At 41.7% G+C, this 22,049-nt stretch overlaps 1 protein-coding gene across 6 annotated transcripts in view; it reads right to left on the bottom strand.

Annotated features, from left to right (window-relative positions):
* ME2 (malic enzyme 2) overlaps positions 1-22,049 on the bottom strand; it is a 33,951-nt gene that overhangs the window by 11,622 nt on the left and 280 nt on the right. For 4 of the 6 annotated variants that reach the window (XR_003921909.2, XM_030004318.2, XM_030004314.2 and 1 more), the window contains exons 2-6: positions 14,527-14,654; positions 4,714-4,847; positions 3,168-3,317; positions 1,152-1,227; positions 222-383 (exon numbers count right to left, since the gene is read on the bottom strand). Coding sequence is in view for 5 of the 6 variants with exons in the window: in XM_030004318.2 (XP_029860178.1) it covers positions 222-383; positions 1,152-1,227; positions 3,168-3,317; positions 4,714-4,847; positions 14,527-14,634 (630 nt within the window). In the remaining variant the exon portion in view is untranslated. Of the gene's footprint in view, positions 1-221; positions 384-1,151; positions 1,228-3,167; positions 3,318-4,713; positions 4,848-14,526; positions 14,655-17,856; positions 17,971-18,605; positions 18,820-22,049 lie in introns of those variants that run through there. The other 2 variants (XM_041120861.1, XM_030004317.2) reach the window with 2 other exon arrangements.

The raw sequence follows: 22,049 nt of genomic DNA, 5'->3' as shown, positions 1-22,049 counted from the left end.
CTTCCAAATGTACCATTTCACTGACAAATAAACTCGTGTTTTTCAATCACTGATATGTAACTGTATAATGAATTCCAAATCATTTACCCTTACATAAAATACTTGGTTTTATCCTAAATAAAAGTGCTCAAATAAAAATCTTCTCTTATAGTACTAAATACTCTTAAATAAATACTTTTCATAGGGATAACTTATGGCAGGCAAAGTTCAGTCAAACTCACTGTATTATCAGTTCCAACGTCGATGCACACAGGTAAGCATTTATCTGGATGTATTCCTGCACAGGCTGTATACAAACACAGTTTTCCTACTGGAATTCCCATCCCATACACACCTAGGTCTCCAAGACCCAATATTCTTTCTCCATCAGTGACGACAACAGCCTGAAAACAAAAGGAGGTGAAATTATATATGATCACTGAAATTTATAAAGTTGAAAGCATTACCAGTTGGGTTTTTTTCCAGGCAAAAATTCAGGTATGTTTGCACAATGAAACAAGGAACAGATTACAAGGAATATTTTACTTGAAACAGTAACGCTTAATGTTAGAATCTGCTATGCTCCTTTTTCTTTGCTGAAACCCACTGCCCAAATCCTTGAAAGCTAAGTGGGAAGGATCCAAGCTGCTGTGTGGAACTGCAGCTTGTGACTTGGGTTTATGATTTCCACTTGTAAATCCAGACATCAAGAAGTTTGTGTAAGTATCATTCACCTTATCTCCCCTTGTGGTTCTCGATCTGACTGGGTCATACAGGATTTAATGGCAAAATCTGGGCCTCCCAACTACCACTTCTGTGTCCTAATGAGAGGATAAGATCACCTCTCCTACTGCTATGTAACACAATAAGTAAGACCCAGAGGTGCATCCCCCAACACCTCCACAAAAGGTGGAATAATGAAGTAAAATAAAAAGGTTGGCAAGTCTAGTTCTCATCGTCACTGTTTACTCAAACCATAAACCTCATATTTAGGATAAAACACCGCTCTTCAAGATACACATTATCTTCATTAGCTGTATTTTGCCATCATCATGAAACAGCCAAGGATGCATTATTTAGTATTTAAATTTCCACCAAATACTAACAAATCTTAAGAAGTTCAACTGAGATTAAGTAACAACTAGAAAAAAAAAATTATACAGTGGTAGTACCTTAACGTCGTTCTCTGGCCAGTTGTTCACAATTGACCTTATATGGCCTCTGTCTGAGATAGAAATAAATAATCCTCTGAAAGAAAAAAACAAAGCAGAAATATTTTATAGGTGGCAATTCGAAATTTCACCTTGCTTTGTAAAACTAAATGTCAAACAGTACAACTTCCTTAAAACTGAAAGTGTTGCAATCACTGACATAAATCACTCAATGGACAATTTCTAATACACAAGTTTATTCAGCTACTTTGACACTCTAATAACACAGGGAAAATACTTTTCATGATGCTATCTGGATTTTACACTACTACAGATATCCACCTTTAGTACTCCTCTAGGGCAAAACACCTCTGGTGTTAGCGTCAGACATGACAGGACCTACGCTCTGCTGTAAGAAGGGAACGTGATCCTAAGCCTGGCTTTACCTTAGTGAATCTCCGCTCATGACATTACACAAGGTGAGGGGAGGGAAAAGAAAGGAAGAGAAAGACAGGGACTGAGCATACTGTCTTCTCCAAGACCAGGAGGAGAACAGTGCTTCCCACTGCGGAGCGCTCCTCCATGGGAACGTGGGAGGGGAGGCAAAGGAGCAGAAAGGAGCAGAGATGATGAGAAGTGTCTGTATTTCTTCTGCTCGAGCAAGTCCTCTGTTGTTCCTCTGCTGGAGGAAAGGGGGCACGAAAGGCTCAGCAGACATGGTTAACAGATAAATTACCAACGCTTGGAAAGTGCTGGTTCTCAGAAAGAAAGGGGCACATCCTGAGTTGCAGTCCATGCTGCCGTTTCTCATACAGACAACTTCTAGAGGGGGACAGTTTTCAAACTGGTATATAGCACATACAAAGACGTGGAAGGGGAAGGGAAGTATGTGAGAACAAAGAGTACATCCTTCACATCCCCTGCCCCAGATCAGGAGCAAAACCGTGAGTTTCTTACTGTCTTCATCACAGCAGCCACACTACTCAGCCGAGTCCTCATGGCAGCGAAGGATTAGCCCTTCCTCCACACACCACTAAAGCCCTCAAGCAAGAGCGCTCTAGAAATACACTTTGAATTGCAGTCAGAGTACCATGGAAATGAGCTGAAATGACTGCCAGTCTGAACCGGTTTCCTCAACACAGAGCTAATAACCTGAATGGTTGTTTTGAAGTCACTGCTGAACCCAAACCAGATGCCAGCCAAGCATACTTACTGTGTCAGAATAACTGAAAGCTGACTCCTAGTAGCACAGCTTTAATACAGGGACTACCTGCACCCAACGGAGTCTGCTGAGCTACCATGAGTCAAGCCTCTCCCCTCCTGCTTTGCCAACATCTCTCTTCACACGTTGCTCCTGCACCCAAGATGTCACGCTGTGCCGCTCTGCAGAGCGTCGTGAGAATCCCTCCAGCACTGGGAGAGATTTTTTTTTTTTTGCCACCAGCAGCAACATGTTGGTCACGGCTTCGATTCTGCCAGAGCTGCCGTTAGCCCGAGCTTCCTCCAGCAAATCTGCTGTACGGGTGTGTGCACTCGTGTTTCTGCCTCTGTGCAGGATGCGTGCAGGGTTGCGCAGGGGGATATAGCTAACGAATCTACCTGAAGTTACCCCTCTTGAACAGAGGGTGAGATCAGACGACCTCTGGAAATCCCTTTCAATCTACACTTTCTCCAAATGCTCTGTCCTGATACAGATCCTCAGACTCACAGATGTGATTCTGAGAGCTGGAGAAAGCCACAGCACTCTCCTCGGAATTAAAGAGCTGTAAGGCATCTAGGAAGAGCTGGAAATGGGGCTGAAGCCCTGCACTTGCGCTATTTATGCGACACATTACCAACTCCGTTTTCAGATGTTCTGTTTTCCAATGTAAACTGGCTCTTGAGATACTATTTAATGAACTTTTACTGCCCTGAATTGGCACAAGTCTTGTGTAGCTGAATCCAAATGAAAATGAAATAAAACATTTCCAAACCTCAGGCAAGTATACAGAGAAAATGGTAATAAAGGTTGCAGCAATATGTATCTATTCTTCTTACTTTGGTCTCCTGAAGATGTGTCCATACTGGGAGCAGGCAAGGCCTACTGTTGGTGTGTATACAATTGGCATTAACCGCTCAATATCATCTTGTAATACCCTATAGAATAATTTTTCATTTCTCTCTTGGATTCCCATTATGTAGATATACCTGAAATTAAGCAAAAGACAAAACCCCTATTTATTGTTTCACATTTATGCTTATTTAAAACAACGTGACAAATGTCAAAGCAAAAACCAAGCTTGCTTCATATTATTTCTTCATTAAATTCTTGCTTCCACTCAAGTCGGGCTTTGAGCACCAAACAAAAGTTGGAAAAGAGAGAGAAGCAATACTAAAAAGCTGAAATAAAAATACTGGATATGACATACCACGCATGCTGACAAGTTAATTCACAAACATGCATTGCGACAAAAGATAACCCATGGATTTATTACAGGATGCAGCTGGGAGTCTCATTACTATTAAAAAAATTTATTAGTGAAAGAACTTTTCATCCAAGAAAAGTAAGGTCCTGACCGTAAGGTCTTGTTAATCCTAACATTAACAGTTGTAAAACAAATTAACTCCTAAGAAAAAGTTCATTTTGAAGGACTTACATAGGTATGTAAATTAAACCTGCATTTTTGCAAATTTAACTACCAATCTACCGTGTATCAACTCATATTCAGTCTTGCTGACCCAACAACATAAAGATAATGAATTAGCGATCTGTCTTAGGCTACAGCAACCAGGCACTTTGCCAATACAGATGACATGACTGTTTCGATCAGCAAGTGACATGATGTGGATTTAGAAGTCATCTTTTGGTTTTCATGAGAACAAAAGAGTTTTGATGTGGTCCAGTAAGCCTCAAATCATTCCAGCGCTCCTCTCGCCTTTAGGAGACTGCGTATTTTTACATGCAGATATACATAGGCTTATATGGAAACAGTAACAGGATGCTAAAAACATGCCATTCTAAAAAAAAACAAATCAAAATCCTTCACATTTTTTTCAACAAACCAGCGGGTTAAACAAAAAAAAAGATTGATGTAAAAAATTACACATTGAGACTCAAAATTCTAACCCTGTAATTCCTTTCTAGCAGTAACTACTGTATACAATAAACACTGTTTTTCATACCTAATTATCAAACCCTCAATTTACTTTCATTCTCACATATTCTTCTAGCATACACTAGCCGTCCCCTCCTCTCCCCCAACAGTTCTGTGCTCTAACAGCCTGCCACCCGAATCTTACGTATTACAGAAATACGCATTACGTATTACAGCACGGTGTGCAGCTTTGTAACCGGCCAATTTGTGCATGTTCTTTTTCGTTACCTTGTGACCATGGAACATAAGAAAAAAGCTCCCCAACCTCATTCAGCCACATGATGAATGCATGATTGATGGAAAGCAGTTTTCTGTGCAAAGTGAAAATAACCTCCAACAACTGAAAAACCCAGTGGAGGCATAGGAACCTTGTTTGGTTATCCCTGTGCAATGTTTTATAGCAATTTCCATTGACTTACGGGACAGAACAAGGCCAGAGGAGTACTTACTTTTCCAAGGGGTCAGTCATTTTTGCCAAATTCTTATGGAAGCGTAAGGCTTGAATGTCTTGCGTCTCTATTTTAGGAGGTAGAAGTCCTTGCAGCCCAAGCATTTGTCTTTCATGTAGTGTAAAGGCCATACCCTGAAAACAAGAGAGGTGAGAAATAATTAGCAGTTCTTCCTCTAGCATTTCTATTTATAATGTCTTTCTATCTGCCATTTCTGACTATCCACTGCATCCTTCTCTCATGGCAGATGCCACAGCAGGCAGGGTTTGGATATGTTTGCCTCTGCTGGGGTTCTCCTTGTCCTTTGTGGGTATCCCTTCTGACCACAGCTCTTCCACATCTCTGAGCCCTCACGCCCTTTGGCAGATCTCATTTTCCTCTGTGAAACTGGAAAACAACTAAGAGATCCCACTGCAGACAGTCTAAGGTTTAAAAGTAAAATAACAGCTGCTTCTTGAATTGTTTCATAGGAATGTAACGTTAACCAAGAACATGTGGGTCACCCGGTCTGGTCCCTACAATCACAGACAGTAACATTTAGTCTGCAGAGGTTTATCTGAATTGCTCCGTTTGCTGCTTTTTTCTACATACTTTTGGTAATCCAGCCAGATCCCAAAGCTACTGAATTGCCCTAATGCTTCTATCGAGATCACAATTCAACCAAAATCTTTCATTTTTAATTAGGGCTAGAACTAATCTATTTGTCTTCAACTGTAGCTGTCTACTACCAAAAAGCCTCATTTGTAATAAGTTGTCAGAGGAGTTAAACCGCAAAAATAGCCCACCATTTCCATTCTTCTCTGTTTCAAGGTGGATGAAGAGTTTAATTTATTGTTATTTAAATACTAATTTGAACTATTTAACAATAACATTCAATAAAACTGGCTTTTCACTTACTACCCAAAACAGCCAGTTGTGAGCTATCTGCTAGCGGAGACCGACAGGCATCTTCACGGGGCAGTTAACTCCTAGGCGTAACTTTGCAAAACGTTAACTGATCCGAGCCCAGATTCACAGCCAACCTGTCTGAAAGCGCTGACCCCATTTCCGACAACAACTGACCCCACTTTAAGTTTGCCACTTCCAAAAGAGCGATGATAAACTTTCCCTACTTCACTGTATCCGATCGGGTCAGTTCAGTGAATGATTAAATGAGTATTTGGGAACGCAGGAGCTGAAAACCCAGGAAAGCCGTTGCTGTGCCAAGGCTGTGCATCAGTCTGTGGGCAAAAGCAGAATCGGAAAGGGCAAGGTCTGCTAGTTGTAATGTTTTGAAAGAGACAGGAACAAGAAAGATCAGTTCTGCTTATAAACAACACTTCCTTTGTTTACTAAAGCAGCTAGATTAAAAAACAAGAGCTCATTTTCTCAAATTTCCCCATGCTGGAAGCGGCTTCTTACTGCCAAGTTAAAAAAAGAAGGTTTTAAAAAAGCTTTCTAAAGTTTTTTTATGCCTTGTAATTACATTCCAAATTCCGTCTGCAATCAGAGAAATCACAAGAAAATAATTTAATATTTTTCCCACATTAGAATAAAAACACATAAATTACTATTATATATTTTCACCTCTGCTTACGTTTGAATAGACTTCCACAGGTATTTGTAGAAAGCATGCCCATTAACAAAAGATCTCTAGTTTAGAGGCTATACTTAGTGTAATTCAGCATACGTGAGTGGTTTATAACTGATAAAACTACTCCTTAGGAAAAAGGATAATTAAAATGATTAATAATTTTTATATAATTTTTCTCTTTGCTTATTTGAAACACATTGAATATCAATTGTTTTGAATATCAGTTGTTTTGACTACACTGAGTTAAGCAGTCCACCTGCTTTTCCATACTAATTCTATACTATGTTCTAAAGTAATAAAATATTTTAAGAGTTAAAAGCAAGCTACTCCCAGAAAAAAAAAGAACAAAACACTTCAGTGTTTTGCGAAAAACTCTTGAAAATATTTTTCTGCAAAAAACTCTAAGTGTTTAACCCTAAAATAGATTGATGCTTCATATTTCTGACAACCTTCCATGTAGTAGATTTGACATTAAATACTGAACTCAATTTATATCCTTTTTCTACTATCTGAGAGTCATTTGCAAACCATTTTTTTCTTTCCTAATGCAATTGTTTTTCTCAAGTATTCTTCCAATATTGTCTGTAAATAAATTTCAGATGACAGCTTATTCCTGAACTTTTTACCCTGGCTGCTGGTCTTTTGCTGGGTGTAATAGTCACTTTAGCCACGTGATCCATTTTTTCCGAAAACTGATTTGAATAATCCAAAATTTTCACTGACAAAACAACCAGTAAGCACCACTGGCATGAGAAAAAAAAACACAAGGAACACACATTGAAAGTCACATTTTTTTTTCCTATATTGCAAAGAATCTACTTCAATTTCACTTCTGCATACTTCACAAGAAATATTCAAAGATTCTCTGGGAATGTAAATGCATCTTCCAAAGTTGCATGGAAGTGAACCATGCAAACACACATCTCAGCTATCTTCCTCTTTTCCTTAACCACCCCCTAATTTGTTACCATCAGCAGTTTATGCCTTTTTAAAACAACTCTTTCTCAACACAAACTGTATTTGCAGTGCAAGTGATTTAGGGTACAAAGCTGAGTACAGCTGGTAAACATCTGTAATATTTTGACTGTTACTTCGGGCACTATAAAAACAAAAGTGATGCCAAAAGATTTAAGATATTAAGAAGAAAAAGAAGGGGAAAAAAAAAAAAAGCTTAGCCTCTTTTCAGAAGATATATAAACACTGGTCAGTAAAGCCACTAATGTCACTAGTTCAAGGCATGCCAAAGGCCAGAATCCCTTCAGTGGTACTGTACTGGCTACGTTGACATTTTACTCTAAAATAGCTGAAATATCTCACTAGCAAAACCTACATCCTCCCCATCAGAAACTCTCAAGTCCTTTAAAAATAAAGTCTACCTAATTTCTAATTTCCACTATTAGCATGACACTGGGACGTGGCTTTTCCTTAATTTCCCTGTACAGTGAAACCTGTGACCTTAAACTACCTGGGTCATTAATAATATCAAATGAGCCCCAAGGTTAGTACTAAGCAGAACAGCTACCCATCTTTATTCAGTTTATTCACATTTTTTCCAGTCTATAGGCAACCTGGTTTTTCAGTGTATCTGCAGTTACAATAACATTAAACACAGTGAATTTTTAAGTGGCACTAAGTACTTTCAGCTGTTTATTTGTGTGACAATTAGACCTTACCACATTAAAAGACGCTGTAACTTCTGCCCAGGCCTAACTCAGGAACCTGAACGCCATCAGCCTCCATACAGAAATTTAATCCTCATTCCAACTAGAACAGAACAAGTTTAGTACAGAGCAGCACTGTAAAAAAAACAGAGCCCTTCCACCACTTGCTGTATTCCCATTCATTATCTTTGTCCATGACCACCAGCTGCCTCTCATTTTGGATTTGGGATTGCGGCTTGTTCCCCATACAGCACCTTGCAGGACAGAGATTCTCCTTAAAGTAGTGTGCCTAGGAGCTGCAGTATTACAAATTTCCTAGCCTTTTCCCTCATTTTATAAAGCCCAGTAAAGTCTGACAGAACCAGTGATCAGGTTCCAGTGAATCAGGAGGCACTCAGCAATTCCCAGCAGTGGGACTGATGTTCTCAAAGGCACTTAAGATCCCAGCACCTACTTAAGGGCCAAATTCCCGCTGGTTTCCACTGGGATTAAATGCCTAAATACTGTAATGATTTGGGTTTAAGTCACAGGGCTCACTTTTTGGTTTCCTTTGACCCACAGTGCTAGGTGTCCTTTCTCTGAGTGTTATGAACTGACTTTCACTTAGATTAGTTTCCTTAATCCTCTTTACAGCTCAGTGTCCTTTCGAAGATAGTACAGACAAAGCAGGGAGCACATCTAGGAGAAAACCGAGCACACTTCAAAGACCACAGATGAATTAATTAACACGCATGGACAAATTTATTGCAACAAAACCAACGTACTGCCGTGGGAAAAAGAAAAAAAAGGGGGGGGGCAAGTAAAATGAAGTGTTGACAGTTTTTCAGTCAGGACAAGCTCACATTGAATCACCACGTACTGTGCCTTTAATCCACAAATTATCTGGCACTGGGACCTCACTTTGGCCCTAACAACTGGGCTCTGCTACACAAAGCGAGTGGTGCTATAAATACCAGCATATGAAAATTCTGGTTGCTTACTTTGCATGAAGGTGAACAGGAGACCTGAATCCTGCAAGCATGATTTTTATAGCACCACTGAGTAAGTAATACTGAGAGGTTTCTAAGCAGAGAAGTACTAGTGGTTATAATTTTTTCCCTACCTGCAAAGGCTTGGAGGTATATATACAGGAGGGGATACTTTTACTTGATACCACAAATACTCTCAAGCATTCTGAAAACCTGGACAGTTGACAACAAATAACTCAAAGCCCCTGATAAAGATGTAAATGCAGAATATATCCAAATGTGCCACTGTTTGGAAAATGAGTTAGCCTACTTCACAGGGAAGATTTAATCGAATGGTTTTCATGTAACTTCTAATCATTGTTATAACATATTCAGCAGTATATCATAGGCTTTGAAGTAGCATCATAAACATTTTTAAAATAAAGTAGATTTTACATAGGATTGTGGGCTGCTTCTCTTAACTCTGCTTCCTTCTGCTAAATCACAAAGTTCACTATTGCACAACTGCAAATTAATAAAGTTCACTCATATGAATCAAAGGTGTATTTGCTATCTCAACCATAGATTCAAAGTTTCTCTGTCTTAATGAGAGCAGTGTAGAATATGGAAATCTCCTTTGATTTCTTTCCCCCTTCATTTTTTAAACTCAATTTCATATCTTTATTCTTCCAGAAACAGCACAGTATATATAGTGGAGGGTGTGGCTGATAAAGCACAGCAATCTACTCCCTGCTCAACAGTGAAATGACCCAGACCTTCCCCAGGTTATTCAGCCTTTAAAGACCTCAGTCTCTCTGCAGGCAAAGATGCCACCGGTTCTTGTACCGCCTCTGTATGTGTGGAACCAGATGTAAATCACTTGGGCTGCTGAACCAGACTTAGCTAACCCGCAGTAGCTCTCATTTACTAACGATGTGGCTTCACCTAAAAGCACTCCCCTGCAGAAAATGGGAAAAAGTCAGAAACAGAAAGCCTTTACACACCAGCAAGTAAGTTATTCGGCCTCTCTAGGGTTTGCTGCCAAGCACAACGGTTATGGTAAAGCTGTACATTGCAAATCACGAGCATGATGACTGAAATGGTTCATCTACACCATATAGCATCCCTGAACACCTCAGAGACATTTCATTAAACTGCTATTTTTTCTAACTAAGCAGGTGCCACTGCTTTTGTTCTCCTTTAACGGCATTAATCCTACAATAAAAAAAAAGAAACCAAAACATTTCAAAACCAAGACAGCTTCCTTCCTTTCTCCACCCACCATCCCAGCAGCTCACGAGACCTGAGCAGAATAGCTGATCTAAGTTAAATGAGGTGCAATACTACCTACCACCTTTAGCACTTAAGAGCACCTTTTCAGAGGGATGATAAAAGCTGGTTACAGATTAAACAGTTCCATCTTTCCACATTTAATTCCCTTTAAAAGCACTCAGATCTCAAGGAAGCTGATAAAAGCTGAAGATGCATTGCTGTACAACCTCCATCTCCAAAACAGTTGGGCAGGACACAAAACTCGTGGTGGTACTTTTGGGCTGGGTATGTCCGTGCGCAAGGAAACGAGCAGTTTCTATCAGTTTCCCACCTTCTAGGATCTTTCTTCGTGACTGATCAGAAACTTCTGGTAGTATTTCAAGCACTGCATTTCTTAGCAACATGACAATTACCATTTGCAGTACATCTCCACATCCTGTTTATCCTGGTTTCCCCTGGAAGGTAGACAGGCATTGTGTATTCTACACCCTGGCTGCTCAACTCAACTGACAAGAGTCTAAAAAGTACTAAAACAGAAGAAATCAAATGTGTCAGAAACCAGCACAGTGAGAAAGAACAGGGGAAGGGGAAAGGGAGCATATGCTTTTAGATCTTAAAGTTCATACAATCTTTCTTCACATTCTCTTGTCCTATCCTATTTATTTTGTCCAACTAGCTTTAACTTTGGGCTGCGTTTTTTGTTTGTTTTTTATTCTGAATTGGAAACACACTGTTCAGATATTTGCCAGAAGTCAGTGAGGTCACATACATCTTTGTTAAGAGAACTGATTCTTTAAACAAAGGTAATCTGTCAGAGTTTCTGGAAGTATTCAGTAAGGCATAGATGAAAATAAATTGGGCTAAAAAAGCTGGGAATGAATACAGATGAAACTGTGATTAATGGTCTAGTTAAATACAAGATATGAGAAGATGACCACCCATACGGAAGTTAGACACTGGGACAGTTCCTCAGGAATCTGCCTGGGATTAAACTGCCACTTGTGACCCCTTCAGTGAATTCTTTTTTGAAATTTATCATGTATTCTCATGCACATGTGCCCAGGCATATACATACATACAAATATGTGTGCATGAATGTGTGTGTTTAATGCAATGTCCTAAAGATATCTGCAGAAGCTAAAAATTTGGGAGTCATTGTCAGTACAGGAGAATGATGTTAAAGAATGAAATAACCAAACAATATTGAGGAACAGAGTAATAGAAAAAGGGGTAATGGAATCAACTGTACAAAATACAGTCATGCACTCAGATAGTAACAAGAAGAATTGATGCCATGAGGTAGAAAAATCACCAACTAAAACACAGAAAGTGTCACAAATTATTCAGTCACAAATTTGCTGCAAGCACACAGAAAACAAACATATGAATAATGTTACAGGTCACGTATTTCCAGTGAAGAAAAAGACATACTGATGCCACTCTACATGGCAGAATGGACATCGCCAAGGTCTGGGATCACCTACTCATGCATCATCTGTTCTGTGCTGGAAGAAGAAATCCTGGCCCTTGACTGAGAATCCGAAGCATTACCACAATATAAGTAACAATTTAATTGAGAGTACTAAACGAATGAGTTTGTCCTAACGGTGTTCCAAGCACCCAACAAGCTTAAAATGCTGCCTTGGCACAGCAAGGATCTCCAGCAGAATAAAAGGTCCTGACACCAATTAACTGTAATTTGAATCTCTGTCACAGAGTAGAAATCAAACATCATGGAAGATCGTAAATATACATGGTTGCCAGCAATGCAGTTACAGTATGTTCTGCAATTGTTTGGCTGCAACAGCAAGGGCATTACTGATATAGCTCATGACCTTTTCTGGGCTGCCCTGACAGTGAACACTTGAAAGCTGGCCTTCAAACACCAAAAACCAAACCAGTTGATGTAGGTGTAGCATGCACCTGCAAAAGACAGGTAAGGATGGGAAAGAAAAGAAAAGAAACAAATGTAAGAGAAAAACCTACTCCAATGGCAAAGAACCAGAGCAGATTAATTTGCACAAGGGGAAGGGGTGGTTTTCTGTTAGTGATGCTGCCATCTTGCAGTTCTTGTTTTAGGGCCCCCGTATATTAAAGGAGATCAAATGTTCTTTAGAGTTGATAGGGACTGTAAAAACTAAACATAAGCAACTAAAACATGAGTCATAAAATTACTATCTCAACAAGCTGCCAGCAAGAGATAAAGCCCTTTATCCATGCCCATATGTATATGATATATATATACACATGCACATGAGGCACTGTGGGCAAGAAAAACACAAAGGGTAAAGTACTTTGCATATTTAGTCAATCATTTATTTCTCTGTTGAATTTCCAAAATACATTTCTATACAGATACTGCACCCAATATCAAGCAGTAGCACTTAAGTAGCTTACAGATCCATTCAAACAGGTGTCAGCCTTAATGATAGACTGATACAACAGAGCCAAACAAATGTGGAAAGTTTTTTCCTCTCACAAGTATCTTTTCTTGGAGACATTAAAAAAAAAAGAAAAATCAACTGCTATTAATAAGCAGCTCTCTGCTCTTCCCTACTCCGCAAAAAAACCCCATAAAAAATACTGCATTGTGCTCAGTCCACCAGAGAATTCCAGGCCTAAAAGAAAATAAAAATCAGAAAGATATTCCCACTACAAAAACAATAAGAAATGACCTATTGTTTTTGTTTCTGAACACTGTTGCATAATCAGCACTTGGAAAAGCTTACAAGGCTTGAAATAATTTCCACTGGCATGTCAAAGTGTTTATAGCTCAGAAAAGTCTCAAGATAATCTGACCTTAATAAATCACACCAAACTATTCTTTTCTCCTTCCCCAACATGGCCACCCCAATTTTATTTTTGCAATCAGCCAGTCTCTAATTTCTACAGCTCGCTCTCTATATATGCAACCTGCATTCATGCAGTATCAAGGCATCTCACACTACACTATACTGTACAAGAAACAGTAAGAAACATGACTGCAAGTCTACATTGTGCCTTCTTCCTTTCTTTTCAGGACACTGAGGAATCACTTTTGCCAAAAGAAACGTGAGCAATTCTCCCTGTAGTTATGGGCAGGATACAAGGAGATGCAGCTTGCAGTTCCTAGCTTGATATCCTCCCCAGATATTTTGAACCCACTGGCCAACTTGTAATTCTGACAAAAGAGAGAGACAAAGAAAATAAAAGGGGTGGGGGTGGGAAGGTTTAGCCATGCAGAGGAAAGAGCCAGCCTAGTTCTTCTGCTGAGAGAAAGGCTCAGGGTTATGCGTCTGGCTTGCCAGCTGGCCAATTTATAGCAGTACATGCTGCTTTGCATCTAGGCAAAGGGGACATGGGAAGGAGCTAAGAATGCAGGGGGAGAGGAGGAGTCAGGGCCATGGGCAGAAAAGGAAGGAAATTTACAGTGAAGGGGAAATACAAGGCATTAGTGGAGGGGAAAAAATAAAATCAGAGAATATGGAAGAGGAGAAGTGCCAGACATTAAAAACATAGGATAAAACCATGGAAGTCCAGCTTCCATAGCTCCTTTGCTCATGAAGTACCCTGTCAGAGGCAGCTAGATTTGTCACCTTTCTTGGACACTTTAGACATCTTGGATCAGCTACCAAAAGCGCTCATCTCATTTCTTACTAGTTCTAGTTTACACATTAATTGTTTCAATATTCCTGAAGGCTACTACTACTCTGGGGAAAAAAGAAACTGGGGATGGGTAGTGGAAATAGGAAAATTTTTGTGAAGGAAAAAAAACCCCTACTTTCTTAGGAGAAGTTCCTCCCAATGCATGGAATTAACATAACCTCTCTACCTCCCAGCTAGCTCCATTCAAGGCTTATTTTTAGATGCTCTCTGTCCGACTCTCTGCACGGGGATGTTTCTTACTGATATGGCTCGGTCCCAATTCAGAGTCTTGCAGGAAACAGCCAGGACTAGGACAGAGAGGCTGTCGCTTTCTATCCTTAGCAAGACTGAATTCAGAATTAACTTTTGCAAACTATGAAATAAGACCCTTTATCTGCTAAAGCTTTACTTAAATTCAACCAGCCCCAAAACTAAGCCAGTAATCAGCAAAAATCAGCAACTCTTCATTTGGCACTAGGAAGCAGCAGTATCGACTGTGTAAACCACAGCAAACCAGGGGAAGCACAGGCTGACAGAAGCAGAAGGCGTTATTGGAAGTCCTTGTACTGTAGATATCCATGTAGTAAACTTGAAATGATCACTGACTCCTCCATCTTCTGTACCCTTTTTTGGCTGTGGCCCAGTACACCTCCTGGAGGTGGTTTAACCCCGGAACAAGGTCCATTGGACGAATACCGGATGAAGGTAAGGTATCTGATAATCATGCACTACCAACCTTGTTTGTTCGTGGGTTTAACATCAGTGGCTTGCCTTTTTCTTTCGTATGTGCACTGCGATATGCCATCGCACAGGGAGTGGCAGCTACTCGTAGTCGGGAGAACATTTTTTTTTTTTATACTGCACCTGGGAAAAGGAAAAGAAAGACATTCAGATACAGAGGCTGCGGAACCAACGTTCATAGTTGTAGGCCATCTGTTGTAAAAGAAATAGATACATGTTAGATACAACTCTTTCCTCAAACACCCTGATAACGACCCAAAATTGCCTTGTGACAGCCAGGAGGAAGAAAAAGAAGGAAGGCTTTACAACAACAAGAGTGCATGAATGAGTGGAGAGAACATACAAGGATACTAATGTGAGCTAGCATTATGCTGTGGGTTGCAGTCAGCCAGCATTCACTAGGTGTTGTCTTATAACTGTACCATAAACTCAGAGCAGAATTGCCGTTAGCAAACATTAACCTTCCATGACGACCCATGCAACTGGCACCAGTGCAAATACCAGGGAGAACAGAATGACTTGAGCTAGTGCAGCAAGAAAGTTTAAGCTGAGTTTCTCCAGTAGCTTTCTGACAATGAAATCTTGTGGCCTGGACAACAGAAAGGGAAGAAACTATGTCTATTAGCATATTAAAACTAGATTAGAACAAAATGTAGAATTAAAATGGTCAAAAATCACTGAACTCTGAATTCCATGCTTAGACTTTCTAAATTCCAACCCCCCTCAAAAAGGTTATTTTCAGAGAGAATATATCCTTTTCAATAAAAGATATGTTTCCCTAACAAAATAAAAAGTTTCTTAGTACCACTCAAAAGCTTAGTTCTTAATCTTGCCAGGTGATATCCACTCTCAAACCAGTTTTATTCAACTATTAATTGCAAGCTCTTTGGAGCAGAAATGATAATTTATTACATGCTTCAATAACGCAGTACCATCAGGGAATGTGTACTGGACTCATCTCTAAACATTATTTCACCAGCACACAGAGACAACAGCAATCACAGTGAGACCTTACTCAGGACCCCTGACTGTATGAAGACACATTAAGATTGTTGGTCAGAAGGGACAGACGTACACAGCTCAGTTGAAGTATCGTGCAGAATCCTGACATGGGGAGAGGGAAAAACCAGATCCCCTTAGCGATAGGCCTATGCAGTCAGTGGAGGAAGGCAGAGATCCAGGATCAGCGTGGCAGGGAACCCCTCTCCCTCTCCGTTGAGCTGGCGTGGGTGGGGGACCCCCGGGGCCGGTGCTCCATCATCCCCCGGTCCTGCTGTATGCTCAGATCCAAGGCACACGCAAGGACAGTAAAGCAGGTACGAGACATTTTTAAGGAATGAAATGATGCATGGTTTGGATTTGTAATTTCTTCCAGATGGAAGCCAAAATTAGATTAAGGAACAAAACTTCATTACCTTAAATATGGCCTGAATACTTTAGAAGACCTTTCTATAATCAAATTTACACAAAACCAGCTTTTAAGATGGCAGACTGATCTTACAAGTTACAATCTGAGGATTTTCTTCAAAATCTTTCCAAGCATTAGAAGAACATGCAAACATTCAATATTTTTCATCATCACTTATACCCGAGTTTCTCTTCTACCCATCATAAAGCATAGAGGAAAGCAGCACTGACATTCAGTGGGATCCCTTTCTCTCATCCTTTATTTGTTTGTTTAGGCCCTGCAATTGAAAAAAGTTCCACTCGAAACCCATGTGTTTAGCTGTTTCGTGGTAAAGAACATAAATTTACTGTGTGGAGACAGGATGAATGGAAGCCTTGCCAGCACTACAAACAAATGTTGCTTTTAACATGGTAATTCCTCCCTAAACCAGCTAGCAGTGGACTAAACACAGCTGGTCTGCCAGAACTCAGGGCAGCTGAAAATCAGGATCAGATAAGCAAAACTAAATTTGTGCTGCAAAACAACCAGCCTTTAGGAATGGCAAATTCCATCTTAACTGGTTTTAATTCTCATTGCTCATTTGCCATCATTACACAATAGCGAGTCCATCTCCTCATGCACGTGAGGCTAAAAACGATCTGTGATTACAGCGTCGCAGCAAACCTCAGCCTGCATCCCATCAGTCTGGTGTTAGGGTGGCTTCAATCTGTCACGAGCAAACACCTTAAACAAGAAATTAAAAAGTAGGCCAAACACCACACCTTATCTTACTCTAATTAAATTTAAATTAGTTCCTTGCAATTAATGAGTGTTTAAGAACCAAACAAGATTGTGGCCCAGATTTCTCCTAACTTGATCAATTAACTCTAATCAGAGAGAGAGAGACTGACTTTTCAGGGGTGTGAATCAAATCTTACAAGTCTTACTTTCTTCTCTCCTTTCTGAGAAAGGAGACTTGCTCCTCTCCTCTGAGGTGCCATACAGACACCTAAAATCATTCTCTTGGTGGAGGTCTCTCAGATGCATACAGCAAGTGAGAGGAATCAGGCTTCATTTTCCCACTCAGTCCCTCTGTTTCGATCCAAGAGATATGATCCCAGTTAATTTATATCCAGCATAAAACCTGCCTGGTTACTCAGTCCCGAGCTTTCCTTTCCTTGCTCTTCTAATTGCTTCCTATTTCCATTCCACCTACCATCTCGCATATCTCCTCTAACTCCTTTTGTCGCGGACTTTTAAGCATGTTTTAGCAGGAATCTGCCTTCAAAACTCACTTTAACATGACCTACCCTGAAGCCACAAAGCAAGCATCCCTCCCCATCGCCTGTCCATGCTCCTCTGTAGAAGTGCCAGGAGCTCTGTGCTTTGCCGGCGTGGCCGTGGACCTCCGTGACTCACCTACCCTTTCCTCCCGGCTCTGCGGGCCACCAGCCTGGCAAGAACAAGCCACCCATCTGCCCAGGTCCTTCTGCTTTAAAAGTCCTAATTCCTTCCCAAGAATATGTGCAGAGGACAATCCAGTAACCCTGATGATTAAAAACCAGGGCTACATCTATACATGCCACTAGTAGTTTAAAGCTTTTTAAAACAGAGCTCACAGGATGGCTTGAGCCAGATGCAGCACTGGGACACCCATAAAAACAGCGCACACCAGGAGTTTGGGATTACAGCTAACAGCTCCTCAGATGAAAGATACCACCAGACAATAAAAATACTTGAGATGCAGCATGGTCCGACTGACAACACATAAGCAGCCCTGGGCAGCATCGCTTCTCCTCTGGCCTCGTGGGAAAGGAAGAAGGGACACGAAGCCTCACGGCCGGTGGCTCGTATTTGCCAGCCCTGTTTCTGGGAAGCACTTGGGGCAGGCAGCAAGCTGCAAGGACAGGTCTGGAAGAAAGGTCCCTAAACTGACACCTGGTTTCGAGGAGATGATAAGGGTTGGGTCCCGCTGCTTTGCAGGAAGGTTTTTCAATGGTTTGTGATGGGTTTTGCAGAAGAGAGGCCAGGCTTGAGATGGCGGTACTTTAACTGTAAGAGAAAGGAGAGGTAATTTTGACAGGAGAGGCTGATAGAGAAGGAGGAGGGATGTCAACTGAGGGAAAGATAAGAGGGTTGCAATGATGCGACAACATGCAGAGAGGACTGAGGTTGTGCAATGTCCTCTGAGGAGGAATTGGGAAGAAAGCAGAAGAATTGAAAGAGGAATGAAATTCCTGCTAAAACATGTGTCAGCATAACCAGAACAAGGATTTTTCTTTTTTCAGTACCTCACAATGGTAAGGACTAAACAAGACTGCGGTGCACCACTGGACTTAATCCAATACAACTGGTAATTTTTGACTTATGATCACATACATGCTGTGTCACAATTCAAGAGAATTAAATTCTTCAGCATACCAGATGACAGCTCTCTTCTGTGCCTTATCAGGAGGCATCTGGCCAGGTCAAACTAATTACCAATACTGCACAAGTGCCTTATCTAGGAGCAAATGTTTTGCTGCTGCAATTATGGATTTGTTAAATTGCAAAAGCTACTTTTAAGGGAAAGGTTCATCATACTTTTAAAAGGTACAATTACATTGCTCAGAGTCAGGAAGCTCAGTCTCAATTAAAGCAACGTCTGCTTCAATTACTGTACAGGCTGCCTGACTTGTGGATTATACCTTAATAGTAAGGAGTATCTCTCAGTGGACAGCAACTTGAGCTTGATGACTTTGCAGTCTTCCTTCAGTTTGAAGGGTGGCTAAACATAAATATATTTCAAATCTTCTGGAAATCCTGTGTAAATGAACAGTTCCAGTCTTTCATGTACAGAAATTACCAAGACCCACGGGCTAACAGACACTTGTTTTTGATAACACAAGCTGGAATTATTAATTCAAGACCATACAGGCCTCACAAGGTTTCCAATCCTTCTTGCCCAAAATGGTTGTCTTTTTTTAAGCAGCACTGCTCTAGGGCCAACAAACATTTTCTCTTATACACCCAGAGCAATCTATACCGTGAGTCTGCACTATCCCCAGCCTGGTGTGGATGCACCATTGCACTCTATTACCTTTTTTTTTTTTTTTTTTAATAAACAGACGAGCCTTGCCTACCTAAGCATGACACAAACCAGGCACACACTAGCTGGCTTCATCACTTCAGTAATGATAAAGCAGTCTAGAATTATTACATTAGGCAAGTATTAACTATAAATGTGTCTCCCAATGAGACTTTTGCTTAAAGAAAGCAGCTTTCCCTGCACCCACCACCTGCAGCACTGCAGTGGGTGCTTTGCTGATCAAGGGGGAAAGGGGACACTTCCATTTTACAATGGGAGCACCCCAGTGCGTACACGTGCGGAGGAAGGAGCAGAGAGACGAGGCTGGGCAACGCAGTTCTGCACAGCAACTCAGCACCTCTGACTCCCCGAGCTGACCAGATGCTGTTGGGGGAAGTTAGCAGAAAACGGTGGTAATAACATTTCAGGTTCCTTCCAGCAAAGTCCTGAGCCATCTTTTTAAAGGACATTTCTAAGGTACCTTGAGATCTGCAAAGTAAAAGGAACAATCGTATGGGCGGGTGTTACTAATAAAATGTTCGGCAGTGGTGAGCATTATCATTTTGGAAGCAGATCTTGAAACTACTTTTCTTCCCTCTTATTCTAAGGCAACCAATTCAACAAGGAGAAAAGTTAGATATAAAGTACTTAAGTAGGTTAAGTAAGTTCACAACTTGAGGCTTGAAACGCTCAGCAAATAAAGCACACTTAGGCAAATTCAAATGAGAATAATGTCGGAACACCTTTGTAAAAAGACCGTATGTTGTCTGAATTACTTTAACTTACAATATTAGAAAACTTCTTGCAGCATAACTAGAAAGTAAGATTAAATTGTTTGGTATTGGAGCCTTGGTTCATAAAAGCTTTTACCACACAACATCAGAGAGCTATTTTTTTATATATTAATGGATCTGACCTAAATATTTTTCTTAAGCATCAGAAAGTCCATTATTTTGTACTGCAGAAACTGCAGCAGCAGTATTTTTGGCCTAATCTGACAGGAAAATGTATTCACATTCTTGATTTTATTCCATTTTTCTAACTGGGAGGGCTACCAGTAGTAAAGGTAAGCGCATCTACGTGTGTGGGACAAAGGCCTTATCCTGCAGAACCCTCAGAAAGATTGCAGAAATAAAGAGAAAGCCACTGTTGCTTTATTCTGGAGAACTGGTACATCTCTGTATTAGAGCTGTTTTCTTCAGTTCAAAAATACAGATTTTTTTGGATATAAGTTGAGAGAGTAACGAGGATATTCTCAATAACTGCTGCACACTTACAAAAGGGAATTCTTCCTGGGAGAACAGCTCAGCAATAAGCACAGAGAAACTGAGCCACTTGCTAATTCAGTGCCGATCAGGTGAAGTATAAGCCTGCCAACCACTTATAAACCTTGGTGTGCACTACAGTTAGGGCTTTAAAAAAAACAATCCTGCTTAAATTACAGAAGAATCTGAAAAACTATCCATACACAGTTAGTTACCAGCCCTAGTAACAGCAAAGTGCTCCTTCTGTTGCAATAAAGGTGCTCCCACCAGTAGTAAAGATGAACATCCAATTAGTACTCACTCAAGCATGGCACACGACCATGCATTTTTGACAGCTTCTTTCTCAGTTTGCAGACGAAAAAGCTTCAAATCTTGTCTGTACTGACACTGCTGACTTGTAACGCTACTGCACGGGATTATCAGAAGTTTTGTCCTGGGACTGTAATACATGCTTTCTCTTAAAAATACCTGCTCAGTCTAAATTTCTGCAGACCTTATCACGTCTAATAGAGCCAATATCACGTTAGACACTGCTGGCTGCACACACACACGGATTACTCGCAGAGTTTGCTATTCTGCCTAGCTCTTTCTATTACCCATGTGTTTACACACATACCTAGAAAATTTCCCTTTGCTGTTCACTACTAACTTTTTGGAACGAAGAACACAAAGACACCAAATAATTAATAGCTCGCTCGGCTGCAAGATTGTCCTTTTTTACCAGCCCTTTAACAACACGCTGCAAGTTTTCCCGTTTCTTCAATTAGTTAAGAGATTCGTGCCGTGACGTAACACACCAAGTTGCTCAGGGACCGGCACTTGTCTAATACCGTTTATAACGTTACGGTGCAGCGAGGCCAAGAGGAACGCGGGACCTGCGACGGTGGCATTTCGAACAGCCACCGCCGCTTCTTTTAACAGAGAGCCGAGAGGTGAAACCCATGGACCGCAGAGACCAGCTCTAAAAACCACCGGGCAGCCTGACGGCGTTTCCTCTCCCAACGCTCTGCCGCTTCCCAACTTTTGCTCTCTGGCTTTTAGGGCCGCGCCATAAAAGTTCACCGCGGGTTGAAAGCCGGCACGGGGGGGGGGGGACGACACATCGGCCAACGCCGAGGAGCTGCAGAAGCAGCTGCAGCCTGAATTTGGCAAATTTGGGGGAGCATCCTCCCGGCCTTGACCCCAGGAGCTGCCACCAGTGAAGGGGGGGGGGAGTGTTGTTCTCGAAGGGCGGCAGCTGAATTTCTCACCCATTTTGACAGCTGGTAAACACGTACCGCTGCACGGCCTTTGGCAGCGCACGTCCTGCTTCCTCCGAAGCAAAACAGCCCCTTTTAGTGGTTTCCACCTGCCGCCGGGCCGAGGGCAGCGGGCCGCAGCCGGCGGGCGGCCCCCGCTGCCCCCGGGGTGGAAGCAGGGGGGCTCCCCGCAGCAGGCCGAGCCTCGGGGCCTCCCGACAAACGGGGGAGGAACGACTTCAGTCGGCCCCAGGGGACGGGCCCGAGGGACACCGAGCTCCCCTCCATCCCCTCCTTTCCCGTTCCCGGGTGGGCCTCGTACCCCCTCACGGCGGGACGGGGCCGGCCCTACGCCCCGGCCCTCCCGGTCCCGGTGCCGCCCCGGTCCTGCCTACCGCACACCTCCGGCTACAGCTCGGTGGCCAGGGGCACGAAGCGAACGCCCTCTCCTCACCCTGGCAACACGGAGGCGGCAGGGGAGAGGTTTTAAAGAGCGGGGGGGGGGGGGAGGCACTGGAGGGGGAAAGGCAGCAAGGGTCGAGGCTCTGGAGAAAACGCCCT

This window comes from Aquila chrysaetos, chromosome Z (genome assembly GCF_900496995.4).
Source record: "Aquila chrysaetos chrysaetos chromosome Z, bAquChr1.4, whole genome shotgun sequence".
NCBI lineage: Eukaryota > Metazoa > Chordata > Aves > Accipitriformes > Accipitridae > Aquila > Aquila chrysaetos.
This window is presented reverse-complemented; position numbering and strand designations above follow the sequence as displayed.